General features: G+C 40.1%; 1 protein-coding gene across 2 annotated transcripts in view; it reads right to left on the bottom strand.

Moving 5' to 3' along the window:
• The window catches only part of ALCAM (activated leukocyte cell adhesion molecule), a 192388-nt gene that overhangs the window by 23148 nt on the left and 150930 nt on the right, over nt 1–18310 (bottom strand). Inside the window, exons 7-14 of one of the 2 annotated variants that reach the window (XM_053918323.2) lie at nt 13561–13688; nt 11966–12098; nt 8217–8329; nt 6000–6135; nt 5754–5891; nt 3142–3270; nt 1290–1328; nt 884–1001 (exon numbers count right to left, since the gene is read on the bottom strand). In XM_053918323.2, coding sequence (XP_053774298.1) covers nt 884–1001; nt 1290–1328; nt 3142–3270; nt 5754–5891; nt 6000–6135; nt 8217–8329; nt 11966–12098; nt 13561–13688 — 934 coding nt within the window. The remainder of the gene's footprint in view (nt 1–883; nt 1002–1289; nt 1329–3141; nt 3271–5753; nt 5892–5999; nt 6136–8216; nt 8330–11965; nt 12099–13560; nt 13689–18310) is intronic. The other variant, XM_053918324.2, reaches the window with a different exon arrangement.

The raw sequence follows: 18310 nt of genomic DNA, 5'->3' as shown, positions 1-18310 counted from the left end.
AAAAGAACACATTTGTTGCCGTGTGGCAGTGGGGACTGCCCGAGAGGGGGCAGGGAGGTGACCCTGTCAGAAGCGACTGCGCCCCAGTGAGAGTGAACATGCAGGTAAGCCTCACCGCAGGAGGGGACACGTGCTGAAAGGGTGGGACTCCACATCTGAGCACAGGGCAGGGCTGGGGTGGTGAGGAGTAGGCGCCAGGCATGTGTGCATGCTGAGAATCTTCATTAGTTAATTGGATTCTCATTATAAACATCCGTTAGATGATTTGTGAGTTTGATACTCTCTGCATTATTTTATGATTAATAGTTTTCAATCTCAACACCATCTAATCATGTTTAAAGTAGTCTTGGTACTTTGTCTAATCACTTTTTTAAAAAAATTCAAGACAAAATGACAATGAATTTGTCTCTGAATTGGGTCCTTCTACGGAGCAAAGTGACCTACACAGAACAGAGGAGCGGTGATGACAAGGTGACTCTAACCCACCGGCAGTCTCACCGCTGGCTACACCTGTCGCCGCACACCTGGCCACACCTCCAGGAGGCACTAGCCACTGTTAATTAATCTCTACCAAGCTCCAGCGAATGGTTTAGAATGGTTGACTTTTAGGCAATATATGCATTTAAAAAATCCACCCAGACACTGAAAAAAATCAAGTACTTGAATTCAAACTATTGACAGAGAAAAATAGCAAGACACATGGAATCACAGCCCAAACCATGTCCCCAGTGTTGGCAATGTCGTCACTGTGAGCTGAAAGCAAAACAGGACCTGCCTGGCGTGGGCAGTATGTCTTTCCCGTCACGGAAATTACGTGCCCCGCTGCAGCGAGCAGAACTAAGACACTGCATTGGACACTGAAGGTCTTTTCCCCCCAACTTACTTTGATTTCTTCATGTACAGCCAGTAGACGACACCAGCGACCAGGGCAGCAAGGAGGAGACCGACGACGATTCCCACAATCAGCTTTGCCTGGTCATTCACCTTCTCCCTGTTTTCATCTACAACAAAGAAGAGACACCCATGCGATTATAGAGAAGGCCAAGGATTTCTGAAAAGAAGTCAATCTAGTTATTATTTCTTATTAAAAATGATGAAGCTTCACTATGTTAGTCACATGCAAACTTGTGAATTTAAAGGATAGAATTTTAGCATTCTTACTATCTTGTCTCATTTGCTATTTTAATCCAAGTCAAAATTGTGGAGGCTAAGAAAATTACTCGAACAATGACACTTCATAAATCTTGAGCTGATAGTCAGGGAAGGAGAGTCGGCAGCATAGTACCTACCACTTATCTCGTCTGCCTCATCGTGTTCTGGAATACTTACTGAAATGAAAAATGTTAATATGAAATTAAAAACAAAATTTGTTGATAAATGAAAGTCACCTTTACTATTATAGTATGATGTAATAATACTCAAAGATAAAATATCTGTTCTACAGCTAAGGGTAGAAAAAATTTACATTTAATAGACCGTGAACTTCCCTACAAAGAAATTAATCTCCTTTGAAGGAAAGGAGAGTAGTTAAAACTGCAAAGGCATTAATCTACCGTAGAAACTTTCACCACTGATGAGCTATAGTATTAATCTAAAATCCATAGCAAGTTCCCCACAAACTACCACCTTTCAATAGTACTTTTTTTGAAAGAGAAACAAGTTGCCACATATGAAATGTACAATGTAGTGTTTCTCCCATTTTCTCAACTTTTCCTGCCTCGATAGAAGAGAATTAATTTTCCCTTCAGTGTCAGAGACTTACCACCAGGGCCCTCCTTCAAGTGGTGGTGCTGAAGTTACAACTGGGATGTTTGGGAGGTTAAGAGGCAACGTATGTGATGTTTGCAAAAACCTCTAAATAACTCTGACACGGCCATGAACCTGGGTCATTTTAAGAATCCCTGGTGAGATGCATTACTATCTACTGTTAAACTAAATAGATACTCTTCTACGCATGGGCCTGAATCAGAACTTCCAGTGATGTCTGCTAAACTGCAGATTCCCAAACCTTCCCCGTAAAAACTGGAATCTCCAGGGGTGCTCACTGAATCAGAAAACGGCTGTATTAAATGCTGATCAAGCCACTGCCATGTCTAGGAACCCACTGTTCAGTGGGTTACAATAAAAAGAGAGACCTGTGCGCAGGAAGAACGGATAAGTTTCCTTTCTGGGTGGGATAAATCAATACTTGCTGAATTAAATTCGGAGAAGTCAATGCTCCTGCTTGAGAGTTGAATTTGGTTCTTTTCTTGTCAGTTCAGCATACTTTTATAGTCCAGTCACAATGTGTTAAGAACCATTATCCTTAGACAATTATCTTCTCCTAGCTCCAGCTAATTGCTCCTCAGTATCTCCCTACCTGCTAACGTCGCAAACAGTATTCCAACTGGGCCTCACTTCAGGCCAGGCCTGACTTAAGGTTGACACAGTAATAGGAACAATGGCAGAACTGAAGATGATGAACGGGTTCAAATGAATGATAATTGTTTTCCAAGGAACCTGCTTTTAGTTTGTATGTGCTGGCTGATTTCACCATTGGCAGATTTTTTTTACGTTTTCTAAGATGATACCATTTATCTGATTTCTAGCTATGATTCAAATATGATATTCAAAAACATCAATTTTTAAAACCAGATTTCATGAATTCTGAGATTTGTTTTACTACCACTTTGCTGAGTGGCTTTAAGCATGAGGCATTCCTGTACAAAGCAATGGTAGGGTAAATACCAGAAAGCACTGAAATGCAAAGTCATAGATTAAAGGCAATTAAAATTTTACCAAAATTAAAACTGTTACAGGAATGTTTTAAGAACATCTTTGAATTATCTGTATTCTGAACACAAAGCAGAATAAATAACAGCAACTCGGTTCATATCCTCTGTTGCTCTTGGGAAATATTCCTGTGTAAGTTAAGGTCTTTGACCCATAAAATATGAAATGATTTAGCTGTCAAAACATGGATTGTACAAGAATGGACACTAGAAATAATAAAAAAAAAGTATCTTATGATGATGATACCAAGTGCAAAATAAATAAAACTCACCATGATGCAGTATAGGAAGACGGAATTGAAGATTTTAAACTAATGAAGAATAACTTCAAATTTTCTTACTTTTTTAATGCCAGAAATGAAATACTCACTAGCAGAGACATTCATGGAGTTTACTGTTCTCTCCAGCTGGTTTTCTGCTGTGCAAGTTAATGTAACATTCTCTTCAGGGGAAATGATAATTTTACTATAATACCTGCCATTGATATAAGGGGATTCCTCTGTCTGGAAAAGAAAGAATATGGACTTAGAAATGGAAAGAGATTAAAAACCCGGGAAAGGGAACTGCTGAGTGAAAGCAGAGGGGTGTGGTGCGCTGCCGTGCTATCTGCTGTTCAAGGCTGTGTGAGAGGTCACAGACCCAGACCACTCCAAGTTCACGTCTGCAGCAGAGGGGAAAACAGGTAGTTAACCCACAGCTGGGTTCCTGCTTATGCTTCTATTGTAAATTCTAGTAGTTAAATTTACTAAACTCATCTTTTTAAAATGGATACTCAGGTTATTTAATATTTTGCAGGATAGTACTTGTCTCAAAATAATTAATGATTAACACATTTCCCCTTAATAAACTAATGAATTTAGTTCTTATTTGTAAATTATGACATCGTTCTTCATTACAGGGGTTAATTCCTTTATCCTAGAGAGCATCATATCTAAGTACATACTTATATAGGATTTTACTCATGGGCAATCTATTTTTTTTCTCAATTTTCCTGAGCTAAATACAGAGGATGGGTTCTTTTTTTAGTTATTGGCAAATTCATTTGGTTGTTGTGAAGGGTTCATAAAGTCAATCACTGCATTTAAATCCTCCAAACATGAAACAATTCACTTTTACTTCTTCCCCAGGACTGGACTCCTAACTCAAACAGGACTGAAGCAAATAGGTACTTGTGCTCTCTTCTCGATCACCCTGTTTACACACACCATGCACTGGTCCCCATTGACTTCTCGTCCACTACAATGTAAGGACCTCGAGAACAAGAGCTAGTTTCATGCTTAGGAGTATTGTCTGGTCCCTGTGCAGGCATGGGACAGGGTTTTCAGAAGTTGTAAAATAATAGATTCACCATGTGATTGTGGAGGGAAGAAATAAAAGATTATGTGTATCAGCACAAACCTAAAACAAGAAAAATAACATATCACCTAGTGGGCCAAAATCAATTCTTCTCCTTGACAATGAAGAATGGCATTATTATTTTTATCCTCATAGTAAGTTCAACAGTTATTTTACCATTTTCCACTAGTATTTTTCATATCACTTTCTCACTGAGTCTTTCTTCCGGTTATTTTTTATCTCTACAAAATGTATTTACTCTTTTCTAGGGTGGCCTTTTAAATCTCTGTATCTTTTCATTCATCAAGTATTTATTCTGTGCTTATTTTTCTATTTTCTATGCTTATATCACCAGTACCTATAGACTTTTTGGCTTTAATTATTACTTAATTGAACAAAAGTGGGAAAAAAGCAGAAAAGAGATAGTCAATTTCGATGCTAAAAAATTAACCTATACATGATCAGCAATTCAGGTGGTTCAGGTTCTTTTTCTGAGTCAAGACAACTACATTTCCTTCCAGAGCCTCTGTGTGCCACTTGTGCACGCTCTCGGCGCGGCCCGTCACGCTGACCAAAGCGGCAGCGGTCATTTGCTTAGGAGAGCTTCCACACTTGGAATTATGCAAATATATATGCATCACCCCTAGATAGAAGAGCCAGAATTCACCTTGATCTGCAAAACCAGATTACATAGTCTGGACCAGGGGTCCAACTTCCCTGGACAGAGAAAGAGTAGAAATATTAACTTAAAACTAAATTGCAACTCTGCTTTTTGCATGCCTTCTCAGACTTCGGCTGGGTCCAAAGCCGAGAAGAAGGCAGCACAGAAGAGTCAGATAATCAAATGGCCTCTCTGGGTGTTGCTGAAGAGCCTGTAAGTGGCTGTACTGAGAAGAAGGACATGAAGACGGCTGTAGAGAAAATGGAATTAACAAGGATATCAGCAACCCAAGCAGACTGGCAATTTACTGGGATTTCAGCTAGAACCCCTAGTGACAGGCCGGATTCTCTCTCTCTTTCTCAAAGTAAAGAGCAAATTACTGGTAGTGTTCGTAAGTTTTTAACCCCTTACTATTACTAAAATGTCCTGACAAAGGTACAAATATTAAGGTTTGGTTTATGTTTACTTTTGCTCAGAAGGAAACGCCCTGGACACCACGTGTAGCCTTATCCGGGCCCGAGCCCCGGTGTACACACACCAGACCCTATGTTCAGAAACAGCGAATGTCTTCACCACACTCCCGGGCCCAGTTTTAAGAAGAAAAATCCCTTAATGTGCGTAAGGAAGCCAAGTACTGGAGGCCACTTACACTCAGATGTGTAAGTTTATGATGCAGAAAAGCGCCTACCTTAATGTTTTAATCACACAAGTTTCGGGAGTTAGTGACCACAGAACAGCACCCACTTTACATTCTTTCAAAAACAGATACTGACCACATTGTGCTTCTTTCATTCTCCATGGCTCTGGCATTTAACATTTCTCTTTGAGCCATGTTCTTCTGCCTTTGGGAAAATTAAGAATTTAGCAAAAGCTTCCTCTGAGAACATGCTGCAAACTTCACATTGGTAACAAGCAAGCCCACAGTTAAGGCGTCTAAATAAACCCCCCGTTGGACCAAGTGCAGCACATAACAAGAAGACAAATACTTGCTTGGTTTATGACACTTCCGCTACCAGTAATCGTCCACTGTATAGCTGGCTTGGGAAACCCTTCCACGTGGCAGATTACTGTTTTTGACAGCCCGCTGGGATCAGTTTTCTTTGTCATTTTGATTTGAGGTTTACCTAAAGCATTATTAAAATTAAAATAAGATGTTGAACTAAGGCCATAAAAGTAGCCAGGTAGCAAACTCTCAAAGAAAAATGTGAATGGGTGTTCAAGTATTTTATTACCTTCTACAATGAGAGTCAACGACTCTCTTTTCTTTAGTCCTTCCACCTCCTGCAGAGCAGTTTCGCAGACATAGTTCCCAGCATCCTGATATTGGAGACTAGAAAATGATGGGCTAGATTTAAGCCTGGTGTTGTCCTGATTAAATAAAAAGTTAATTACTTCACATGGCACAACAGAAACTCTCAATGCATTTATTAGATAATAATTAAGCCTAAAATTAGTCTTCTGGGTCTAATGAAAATGCAAGCTTCTTTTTCTTAACTTCAGAAGCCTTCGAAAACGGATTCCCCTTTTCCTTTGTAGTTCTAGAACTGGACGTTATTTCAGACTCTTCTGTTTATGGAATTCGTAATCTGGAGCAAGTTCATAACTTTCTGAGACACAGTTTCCTTATTTTAAAATCAGGTGATAACCATATTGAATTGTTAGGAGGACTTTATATAAACAATACAATGTGTTTACACTAAGGAAAATCCTTGTTCATGGTGACTATCCTTGCAATGAGTGTGGATGGACTAGGAATGACAGGCACTGAAGACGTGTGCCACGCGGTCAATGATGGGTACGGAGGCCTGAAGTTATTTTATAGGGTGCAGGTATCAAACAGGGACTCCTTTACAGAGTCGTGACAGCTATGACAAAATGCGTCTTCAGAAACCCTCGATAACAGGTTACTATCCTAATTCCAATGAACAAAGAAATACAATATTTAATTCTAAAAAGTCACTTGATATATAGAGAATGACGCCTCTTTACCAGGAATTGAAATGCTCATAAGCAGACAACGAAACACAATCCTAAGATTATGTGGTCTCTGTCCACTATGAACTTTTCCCTCTCCCATCCCCTGATCAATGGCCAGACAATATTGATCAGCACCACTGATACTAGGTATTCGGTTGACAACAGTGACTGCAGTTGACAGAGAAACTAGTTCAGCCAAGTAAACTAGCTTCTTCAGTTCTGTAGCAAAATACACTATGAGTGTTCATAATGTGACTGAGTAGTTTAGTTGCCTAGAACTTGTCCGGCCCTTCGACCATCAACTGTTATAAATACATTATGTTACACATGCGGTCTATGGAGTAACACTTTAGTCATCGGAGTGAGCGAGAATGTGTGATATGACTGGGGTTAAAAAAATGCAGTAAGAAAGTAAGAGTCAGAGAACAACTTACAGAGGACCTGGCATTAAAAAACATCAAAGAGCAATACTAATCACTTTTTATTTTTATCAAGAAGAAAATCTAGTGATACATTTCTCCACAATTGCTTTAAAGAGAATACTTGTCAACTCCTACTTCAAATGTTTCTTATATGTTTTGCCATCACATTACTGGTTAAATGGTCCCGTTACATGACACATTCTAGAGATAAATGCACTGTGTTTAGATGTACTAGCCAAGGATTTGAGTAGAGGGATCCCAGTTAAAACTGTTGCTTTTGATGATAACTCTGTCTCAAATCACAAATTACCAACCCCATTTTCTCACTGTAAAAATATAGCAAGAGTTGGGTCCAGGTAATGGCCTACTTTTCAGACAATTAAAAGAAAATGGAAGCACTCACTCAGGAAGTACTGACTAAGCTCTTAGAATGTTCCAGGTGTTCTAATATGGCTCAAAGATCAAAAGAGACATGTCCCTCCGAACAGCTACTAATTCAGTAGAACCCACATTCAGACACTTAAGATTAGTGTCAGCTAATACTGAGTGTTTATATTCAGACAGGACGAAGCTCGAGTTTCTGCTCTGTCACTTACGAGCTTTCTGACGTCTGTCACCTCAGCCTCTTTATGAATAATGTGAGGAAATAATGGAAGCCCGGCACGTTTCACAGGATTGATGTAACTGTCACGTGAGAATAATGTGGGTTAAAACACATCATAAATCGCTAAGCCCTAAAAATGTAGATGTATGTGTGTGTGTCTGAGTATGAGTACGCGTATCATTACTTAGCAGATACACATAATCAAATGAATGCCCCCAAACTCCGACTCAGAACATCAGTCAGAGATGCCATACTATTGCTGAGTACCTCCAAAATTTTATCATGGCATGATTTGTATTATCATGTATAGAGAAAGAGAGTATGAGTCTGCATGCATGAAGATATTACGCATGAATATACATATTTGGATATCACACAGAATGCACACTAAGCCTGGAAAGGACTCAGTTCAACCAGCAGACTGTGAACCACGGGGCATCACTTACTTTCATCCACACCACGGTGGCGTTCCTGCTAGCAGATATCGTGCAGGACACGGGCAGGGCATCTCCAATCTGCTTGGTCACTTCCCCACTGGGGTTCAAGGACAAATCCAAATCTGAGAAGCAGAAAATTTGCTTAAAATGCAAACCTTAGGAAAGGAAGTTGGTCAAAATACTTTGGAGAAGAAACAATGAAAAAACTCCCTCTAATGGCACTTGAAATTTCAGAACTGATTCATGTGACTGAAATAACTGTCCTGTAGCATAATCCGTCATTTTTCAAGCGAGCTTTGAGACCAGTCTAGACAAGTGAATGGCCAATCTAATTGATTATGCATTTATTTGCAGTTAATACGATTGATGTTTTCACTGCACATAAGTATTCCCCTGGGGCCTATCACCTTAAGAAAAAAATCTTAAATCCCTTCAGGAAGAAAATAAAGAACAATGATGACTAGGTAAATATTATGAAAAGAATGGGTAAAGCATGCCATGGGAAAATCACGTCTATTTAGCCAGCAGGTGACACGCTGAAAAGTCATGAGGAGTCTATGTGGTGTCTTCAGAGAGAACTGGCTACGGTAGTTAAATGTTTTTAAAAAATTCTACCCCATTTCTCAGTTGAAATTTCAAATGATATCTGTTGCAAGGTATACTTTTGGCAATATCATTTTTTAAAAATAGAATATATTCTAAAAATAGAATATATAACACATGTAAAGAAGTATAACCTTCTAGATAGAAAGCAATTTCTATAAAAATCTTACTGTTGTAGTATAACTTACATGAGGAAAATCCAATTCAATATAACAAATATTTATTGTGCAGCTACTATGTTCTAAACACTGATGGGAGATGCAGAGATGAATAATGAGCTTACAATTTATGAGCACAATTTTTGAGGTAGAGGTAATATGCACTCAATTATGCAACTATAATATACAGCAGCATGAAATCAGCACTGGGCATCAAATGTATTGTGAATTATGAGCTCAATAAATATTTGTTGAAATATTAAAGAGAAAACTAAGTTAAAAAATAAGAGAAGGGCTACAAACAGAGGCAGAAGCAAAGACTTATGGAAGTATAGAGACCAGAGCCACACTGAGTTTCAAAGCATTAATGAAGGTTTTGTATGGGAGAAAGTATGTTTGTGGCCCTAGTGTTTGAGAAGAGCTTTGATGAGTGGGGATACAGGAAAAACTTCTGGCACAGAAGCAAAGGCGAAGAGGTGAGAGAGCGAGGCAGATTTCACAATGGTGAGGAATTGGCATGGATGATTACAACGCAGGAAAGACAAGTTAATTGAGGCCAGGTTGTAAAGGACCGTGCTTGCCATTCTCACAGTTGGGACTTTACTCTATGGCAGTGGGAATGTGCTATTGCACCCTGTGCTTCTCCTGGGTTTTACACGTTTTAATTGTAATTTGTTGATTGTTTGAAAATCATTTTTCAATACTTTCTTCTCTTGCTAGGCTGTTAGCACCATGAGGTTGGGACAATGACTTGTCACTGTTCCCGCAGTGTCTGCCACGTGGGAGGCTCTCAGAAACTGTTATTGAATGAATGAAGGAGAAGAGAAGAAGCATGCCTTCTCAGTTTCTCAGTATTAATACAGGCATTATCACACAGAAAAGTGGAGTTTCCTCAGAACATTTTGATCAATTACATTAAAATGAAAAAATTCTATTTAGGGTGAGTGAGAAGTTTCTCTTTGCTGGATAGTTGACTTGCCAGCAGTAAGAGATTTTAAAGAGTGATAATGGGCATTGGAAGTCCTGGTGAAGAATCTCTATACATGTGAATTGCCAGAGGGACAGCAGGCACCCCATCAGCAACCACGGGCCTGTGGCTGAAAGCCTGAGGAGAGGCCTGTTCTGCACACACGGGCCAGTGTGGGCCGGAGCTTCTCTGGCGACACTCTCTTTAGTCATCAGTGGAAAGAAAACAGACCTTGTTTTTGGAAAACAAACAAGCAATCAAGGATAAATGGGCAAAAATAGGATGTTTATGCTTTCATTTCATGTGACTTAGAGTAAAATCTTGATTTACTTGCAACACATTTTTTAGCTTTTATGGAGCTATACAGGACTTAAAACCTAATGCTAACAGTTTACCTGCAAAAACTAGAAAGCATTTAAATCCAGTAAAATGCACTGAACTCCAATTACACTGTTACATGTTTTGTTTAATTTTTTTCTCATCACAGCTGATCATGGAGGTGCCATGTGGCTGCAGCCAAGTCTTTTGCTTTATGGGTCTGTTACCTCTCCCTCCCTGCTTCATCTGCAAGTGACACAAATAAGAGCCCTCTCCTTTTAGAGTCCTGAGTAGCTACCATCTCTTAAACGTAAACATACCATCTCTCGGCACTGGATGACTTGTTACTGACCCAAAGATCTCATGAACAATGATATCAGAGAGTAATTCCGTAGGCAATTCTACATGCTGGTTACAGTCCCTCACTTTTTTTTTTTTTCATGGAACAGGCTGGATAAATGGTCCCAGGACCGACTAGTCCTCAGAGAAAAGCAGCACTTTTGTAATCCTGAGAGGTCACTGCTTTTTGTTTGAACATTTCCTGGTGGCAGACAAACTCAGATCTATGAAACGTGAATATGGAGCAAACAGAGAAGTAGATTGGCAACGAATATTTCCTAACAGACCACTGTTTTATTAGGCTTCCTCAGGGTGCATTTCCAACATCAGACACTCAAAGGGAACTATCTGGTTACACTATTCGCTAATATTCCTGCTTGTATCTCCCTCAGAGTTTTAGCTCCTATCCTACAAGTTTTCCAAGCATTATGGGTAGGGTGAGAGATTTAGAAATGTTTTCTCGGGACAATTTCTAAAGTCTCTTTTGATTTAGACCAAGAAGCCCCTCACACTCAATGTGACAGTAGTGGATCGTGGCTAGAGAAAACCTTATTTATGTGGGTGTGATGCTGAGTGCAAAAGATGTGTTAGAGAGCTGGCTCCATACCTCCAGGCGTGACTGGCATTTGCCCCCAGCACTCTGTGAAGTCTGCTCTCACCAGAGAGCAGTTCAAAATAGTCCCCCATTCCCATGCTGGATCAGCACAGCAATAACATCGACTGTCAGGAATTACAAAATAAATAACACGAGTGAAGTGTCTGTTTTATATGTGTATCTTTTTCTGTCATATTAGAGTAAATATAACTTTTGGAGTACTTGGAGATCAAAGGCAAGTGACAAGTTAAAAACAAAAGGTGAGTTAGGATAATTTTGAAGAGGTTTTGTTTCTAAACATTTTCTCTTTCTCTAGGGAAACCAATGAATGGCTCTTCGTAGTCTCCGCCTCCTCTTCTAAAGGCTGAGTCTACCTTAACTTTGTGTAGCTTGAGTTTGGGTGTTAATATTATTCTGTAATTTGTAAAAAGATACTTCATCAATACTTTTATGTGCCAAATGCATATATCTAAATACTTCCTTAAAAGAGAAAATCACTTATTTATTTAATATCCATGTATACATCTCTTAATACCACTAACTGAAGGTGTTTAAAAAAGATGGACATTTACCCCTGTCAGAGTTGCAGTAAACGGGCCTATGCATTAACTTCGGTATCACAGGGCAAGTCTGGACAAAGTTGGGCTCGTTTTTCTGCACTTCGATAAGCTGAATGAAACCACGTCATTTGAGAAAAACACAGCTGCAATTTATTGGAAAAGACAGCCAGCTTAGACTGTGAGAGGTCTTTGCAGGGAAGCTGGGGTGAAGGACTTACAGTGGACCGTGATGGCTGTGGAAGCGATCATGCTCTTCTTGTCTGTGAGGGAGCACCGGTAGTCTCCGGTGGCGTTGCGCCTCACATCCGTCAGCGTGTAGTTGTTCGAGCTTCTTATCCCTTCGGGCTGTCCCTTTGATGGGGGCAAAATGACAAGATTATCACACATGGTAGCTACAATAAGAACAGTTGTATTTCTTGATGAAAAAAACATTTTCTCAAATAAGAACAAAGGGAAATGTATTGCTTGATTGGACAAATGAGAGTACAGTTTGTATTATCTGATTCCTGAAAAAAATAGCTGATACTGAGAGGCTAATTTCCATTGTATTGATATTTATTTTATTGATAGCATGGATTATGTTTTATTTCTTAAAAATTTCTAATATTTTATTTTTATATTCCTGCCTTGCCTAATTTGATAGGAAGATTCAAGGCAACTTAAAAGAAAACATACCATATCTCCAAATAAAAAGGAGAGAAAGGAAGGCAGGCAGGAAGGAAAGTAGGAAGAAAAAAAAGGGAGAAGGTAAGAGAGGAAAAAAAAACAATAACAAAAAAAATATAAAAATATAGATGAACTAGAAATATATGTTAACAAAAAATGATAAGTACCAGATATTGTTGCTAAAATTAATACCAATATTTGACTCTCTGATCTCTGACAGCCAAGGTAGAAACATAACTACTTTCAAAACTTCATTTGCACACGAGGCAAAAACAGTGTGCCAGTTTATTAGAACAGAGTCACTGTCAACATTGAAGTCTAAGAGAAACTACGTATCCTAGTCTGCTGAGCAATGGAATGGATGATAGTCTTGAGCACAACGAAGGAATGTAGTAGATGGCATGTGTAAAGGTATCCCTGCAGTAAATGCACCCAAGTTGCACGTGCTTCTCTCAATGAAGGGTTGTATCAGAGAGAAACTCAGACAGAGCTGAGGGAGAGCAAACGAGTGTCCTCAGATGAGTTGTCTGCTAGTGCAGCTCCTTATCGCTATGACATCTGGAACACAGCCCAGAGAATGTTCCAAATTATCCTCCACACATATCATCTTCTTCAGCTGTGATTCTGATAACGACTGTATACAGTGGCAAGATATAGCCCCTGGGTTTAGTCCGAGAAGCAAAATAAAATCTGCGAAGGAACTGTTCCTACTGCAGAGGTTCACAGGTGTGTTCGGAAGGTGCTGCGGGGAGATGCTGAAGATGCTGAATCTGCGTCAGAGCGTTTGCTGCCACGATTCTCCACTGACAGCCGTCTGTTTCTACAGAGCAGATTCTTATCACTTATTTGGATAAAGAAATGTGGAGGTTTTGTAACTACGGTTTTTAATTATGTAATTTAAAAAGTTTGTGGTCAGACTTTTTACCTTTTTTTCCTTGAAATCTCTTAACATTAAGAAAAAAGTCAAGACCATCGGCAGATGCTGGAAAAGCTTTCAAAGGACATTGTACAGGTGTCTCTTGTCCCCTAGAAAAACATCCCATCTCACTTAAGCTGCCAAGGACATTCAATCCTTCACGACAGCCAGTTGCCAAACAGCAGGACAAAATGATAGCAGTCTAGCTCAAGTAATAACCTAAGCACTTACTGGTAAGTAAAACAAAAACTCCTTAGGAGGAGGGTTTCCATTCCCCAAGCATTTCAGAGTAATGTTGTCTCCTTCTTTGACGGCACTTTTTGGTGGCAGCACTTGGATTGTTACCTGCTCTGTAGGGTCTGAAGAGTCACAGATACAAGTTAACCATTTTTGTCAAGTACCAAATTACTCTGCACACACAATGTAAATAACTAAATCACACACAATTTTCTCAAGAAGCCAGTAATGGTAATTACTTAAATGTATCTTTTTATAGAGGGATTGCAGTTAATAGCTACTTGCTACACCAAGCACTAATCTGGGTTAGAGCAAACTACAAAGAAACTCCGTTACATAAAAATCGATTGCTTCCTAGCAAAATGTCTTGAACTGAGGTAGGAATGACCATAATTATTTTATGGGTAAAAGACCAGTAGGAACAATCTCACTGTATGATTTCATTATAAGGACATTTAACTATATTATATGAATCTTACAGTTTGGAAAGACTGGATCAGCTAGCAAAGTAGCTAAAGCCATTAGGGACAGCTGCACTCACATTACATAATAATACCTTATATTAAATTAAAAGCTACACGAGCTAAATAACACCAGCAAGATTTTGGGCAAGCGGGAGAGTAGATCTGCTTGTAGAAAGACGGATCCTGTGAACTGAGGGGGACGCTTAGCACAATCGACGGACTGTAGGGCTACTGTAATTCTGTTCTGTTCAGCGAAGCCAAGATGCACCTTTCATTTCATTCCAGCCAATGTTATGGAGAAAATAGGGCCAAAGGGTGTTTTTTAGTGAGGCTACTGCTCAACAGTAGAATGCTCAGTAAACTCGAGGCTGAATACTGTGGACTGTACCTAGCAAATACAAAATAAAAGGAGGTGGTGCTGGTGGTTCTAAATACCGCATTTTCCATCTTATCCACTTGCTTTATAGCTGGGTAACGCAAAAAACAATCCATTTCAAAATCATGTAATGCGAAGGTTTATTTTAGAGGACCTTCTCACAAGGCTTAATACCCCTGAGGAATTTGTCTGTATTTCTAATGCACTAAAGATTATCAGTGAAGACTTGTTTTGCTATTAGCTAATAATGAGACAAATAAGTGATAGATGTGGAGGCTTTTTCCTATCTCTCGCAGTCATTAAATTGCAGAAAAAACTCAGAAGTGTTGTTATCCATGCTTCTTTGCCTTTTCTTCATGCTTGGGTATCTCTAGGTATTCGCCCAGAATGGTCTGAGGCTCAACAGTGAGGGGTTTAATGCACTTGCTAGTTTTTCTCAATTTGCCAGAGGTAGATCCCTGACAAGCAGTTCCTGGTAAAGCTGGAAAGTAAATTAAGTTTGATTTTGGTCTCCTACTGACCTTCCACTTCTCAGCCCCTTCAGACTTTTAGATGGCCCTTCCCTGACTAGTTGTGGCCTGCTGCTCGTCACGGTGGCACATCCCCAATCAGGGCTGACAGCACCACAGCGAGGGATCACAGTTTGCCTGACTTCCTGCTCCCCTTCAAACCCCCTCTCTGCGTCCCCTTGTTCATGAGCTCTGCTCTGTATTAGGGGGTTGAAGAACTAAGCTGAGATCAGAAGGTTAATGCAACACATTTTATTTTTCACAGTAATTTTCTCGATGTCCACTAACATGTCTCTAACAGAACTAATGATCTCTTGCACTCCCTTTGCCCTGCCTTTGAATTTTTCTCTGTTATTCTGCCAGTTACTCCGGCTTTCTCCTTTGTTTCCCCTTATCCACTCAATTGCCCAGTCTTAATGATTCATTTTTCATATATTTGGCATGTGATTCCCCCCTTTTCCTTCCACCAACACTCCCCTAGTCCAGGCTCAAGTTAACCTTCACGGGAAACGCTGCCACCAAACCTCACGCGGTCTGTCACCTTGAACCTTTCGTTTTCTACTGCTTCACACACAGGGGTGGGCCAAAGTAGGCTTGCAGTTGTTAGCACACGAGACAGTCTATTCTCGTACTATTGTTGGTTAATTATTGTATTTTCCGTACACACAATTGTCTCCAGGTCAGTCTAGGGAGGGCTTTGACGGCCCCAGTGACGTTCAGAGCCCTCGCGCATCCCCACATGGCAGAGCGAGACAAACGTCTCTTAACCTGGCATCTCTGAGTCGTCTCACAGCTCTCCACCCCGCCACATACTAAACACGAGTCCACCCGACGTGCGTTCCTCCCTTCTCTGCATTTATCCTCTGCGCTGTCACGTACAAGTTTGGTAGCTAATATTTATTTTCTGCAGGTACTAAGTGCTGGCGGTACAAAGGGGAAAGAAGCATAGTCCCTGCCTTCAATGACCTTTCAAATTTTGGTCACACCACACTTAACCTTTGAGACGATAATAATGCAAAAACTGCCTATGATGCCCGCATAGTGACCGCTGGTGGCTTACGGGTGCGTGAGACTGGGAAGCTTCTAGCAGAAATTGACTCTGGACCTGGGCTTTGAAGCTAAGTAGGTGTTTGCTAGATGATAAAGGCAAGGTAGCAACAGCATATGGCTAGGCATGTAAGCAGTATTTTACAGGAAGAATGTGGAAAACTGGACAGACTGCTAAGTGCAGTGAAGGAAAGAAGGTTGAGCCAGAGGGCAGGACCAAGTCTACAGGGGACTCAGGAAATGCCGGCCAGGAGTGTGAAGGGCAGTCTCAGAGATCTGAGGTGTCGTCACAGAATTTCAGTCACAGCCATGACATAGCTGCCTTGTGTTTCAGGAAGATACTTCTGACAGCAGCTTGGAGGACAGTTTGGAGTGAATAAAAAAGAGGAATACTAGTTAGAAAATTGTTACAAAAGTGCAGGCGATGAAGAACGGTGGCATAATCTTAGGCAGTGTCAGAAGGCAGAAATGAGATACACACAAAGAGTAAAGAACCGGATTCTCTAAGAATTCTTTACTGACGGAATAGGTGAAGAAGGAGTGAACTAGTTTGTCTTTCTCCAGATGAATTTATCAAGCTTATTTTTCTCCAACGTGCTCTGTGTCCTGTCCATTCAGCGGCCTCCTTCTCCCCTCTGGAGTCACCCTGGGGCAGCAGTTCTCTGTGTGTGGTCCTCAGATCAGCAAGGACAGAATCACCAGGGAATTTGATAAAAATGCAAAGTGCCAGGCTCCTCCCAGCAGCTAGTGGATGAGAAACTAGGGCAGGGGCAGCAATCTGTGCTCTGGCAAGTTCCTCAGGTGATGTTGACGCTAGAGTTCGACACTCACTGTCTCCGAGCACCTGAGCTTTTAGGTCTGTTCACCAAACTCCAGGGGCACTTAGAACGCTTGCAATCTTGCACCAACAATTTCCTTCTGATGCAAGTGTCTTACTTCTCTCCGAGGAGCAAATGATCAGAACTATGTCTCAAACACTTCTGCGTCCTCACCATGGAGCCCACCCAGTGCTGCGTACACTGTGCCTTCTCAAAAGCCACACCAAAGGTGCCCGAAGTGGCCAGTCACAGGAAAACCTTTCCCTTCAATGAGACCAAGGACTTTTCTCCCTACTAAACTCCCTGTGCCTGATACTCACATACACTTCTGTTCTTTCTTAAGCCAATTTCCCAGTCGTTATTACTCATCTTCATGTTCTTTCCTTTCTTGCACTCCTGCACTCATACCAATACAGTTTATTTCAAATTGAGTATTTTTGAACGGACAAAATTCTTCCTTCACTTACAGAAATAATAGATGGATTTTCAATAAGCTGTACATGATGCAATCCTCTCAATCCTTGTTTTTAAATCAGGTTGAAATGGATTGCAAAGTTAAAGGCAAAAATGACCCTTTATTATTAGGGCAAGTAGAATTTCAGGTTTGTTCTTACATAAGGCTCCACACTTTACAGAACCAAAATAGAAATGCAGGTGGGCAAAACTCTCTGAAAGCTCGAATGGAATTTATGCCCTTCCTCCAGAACAGATATAGAAGTTCAAGGTTATTCTAGAACATATGGCAGTATTACAAATTAAGATCCATTTAAAAAATAGTAATATCCTTTCTTTCCTTTTCCAAAAAAGATGTCACTACCATATTCTAATGTAGTAATTAATAATGACCACTTTGTAATAATGACAATAGTACTTAATAATGAGCATTCGATGTGTTAGATAATATGCTATTTTAGATTTGTGATTTCACTTAATCTCCATAATGACACTATGAGGTAAGTATTAATATTATATTTTTCCCATTTTGAGATAAGAAAAGTGAGACCTAGAGTATTTAAACTACTCTCTAGAAACACACAGTAACCAGCACTGCTGGGACCTGGTCTCCAGTGTGTTTGCCCATCATCATTAGATTCCCTCGGCACCAGCTCACAGGGAAGAGCACGGCATTGGAGAAAAGGGTTCTCTCGGTTTCTGCAGCTGATTTACGACAGGTTTCGGGGCCTCACTTTACTGCTCAGCGAAATAACTGAGTTAGACCAGATGATCAAGAAGTTTGCTTTGTAGTCTACTATTCTGTTTCAAATCCATGAAATAAAGTTAACCCAAACATCTTGGAATACAACATCCTATTTAACTTATGCAAATAAAATAAATCTCTTATTGAAATGGAAATCACTTATCTAGAAGACCAGTCAGTCATAGCCTCTATTCCTCTGTCATTCACTCAGAAAACCAGGTGGCATTTTGAACTCCTATAAAGTTCATAGGAGGACCAACAGAAGGGATAAGACTAAGTCAAAGATCTTGTCTTTTAGGAGCTTCCCATCTAGCAGAATACAGAAAAATGCT

This window comes from Desmodus rotundus, chromosome 2 (genome assembly GCF_022682495.2).
Source record: "Desmodus rotundus isolate HL8 chromosome 2, HLdesRot8A.1, whole genome shotgun sequence".
NCBI lineage: Eukaryota > Metazoa > Chordata > Mammalia > Chiroptera > Phyllostomidae > Desmodus > Desmodus rotundus.
This window is presented reverse-complemented; position numbering and strand designations above follow the sequence as displayed.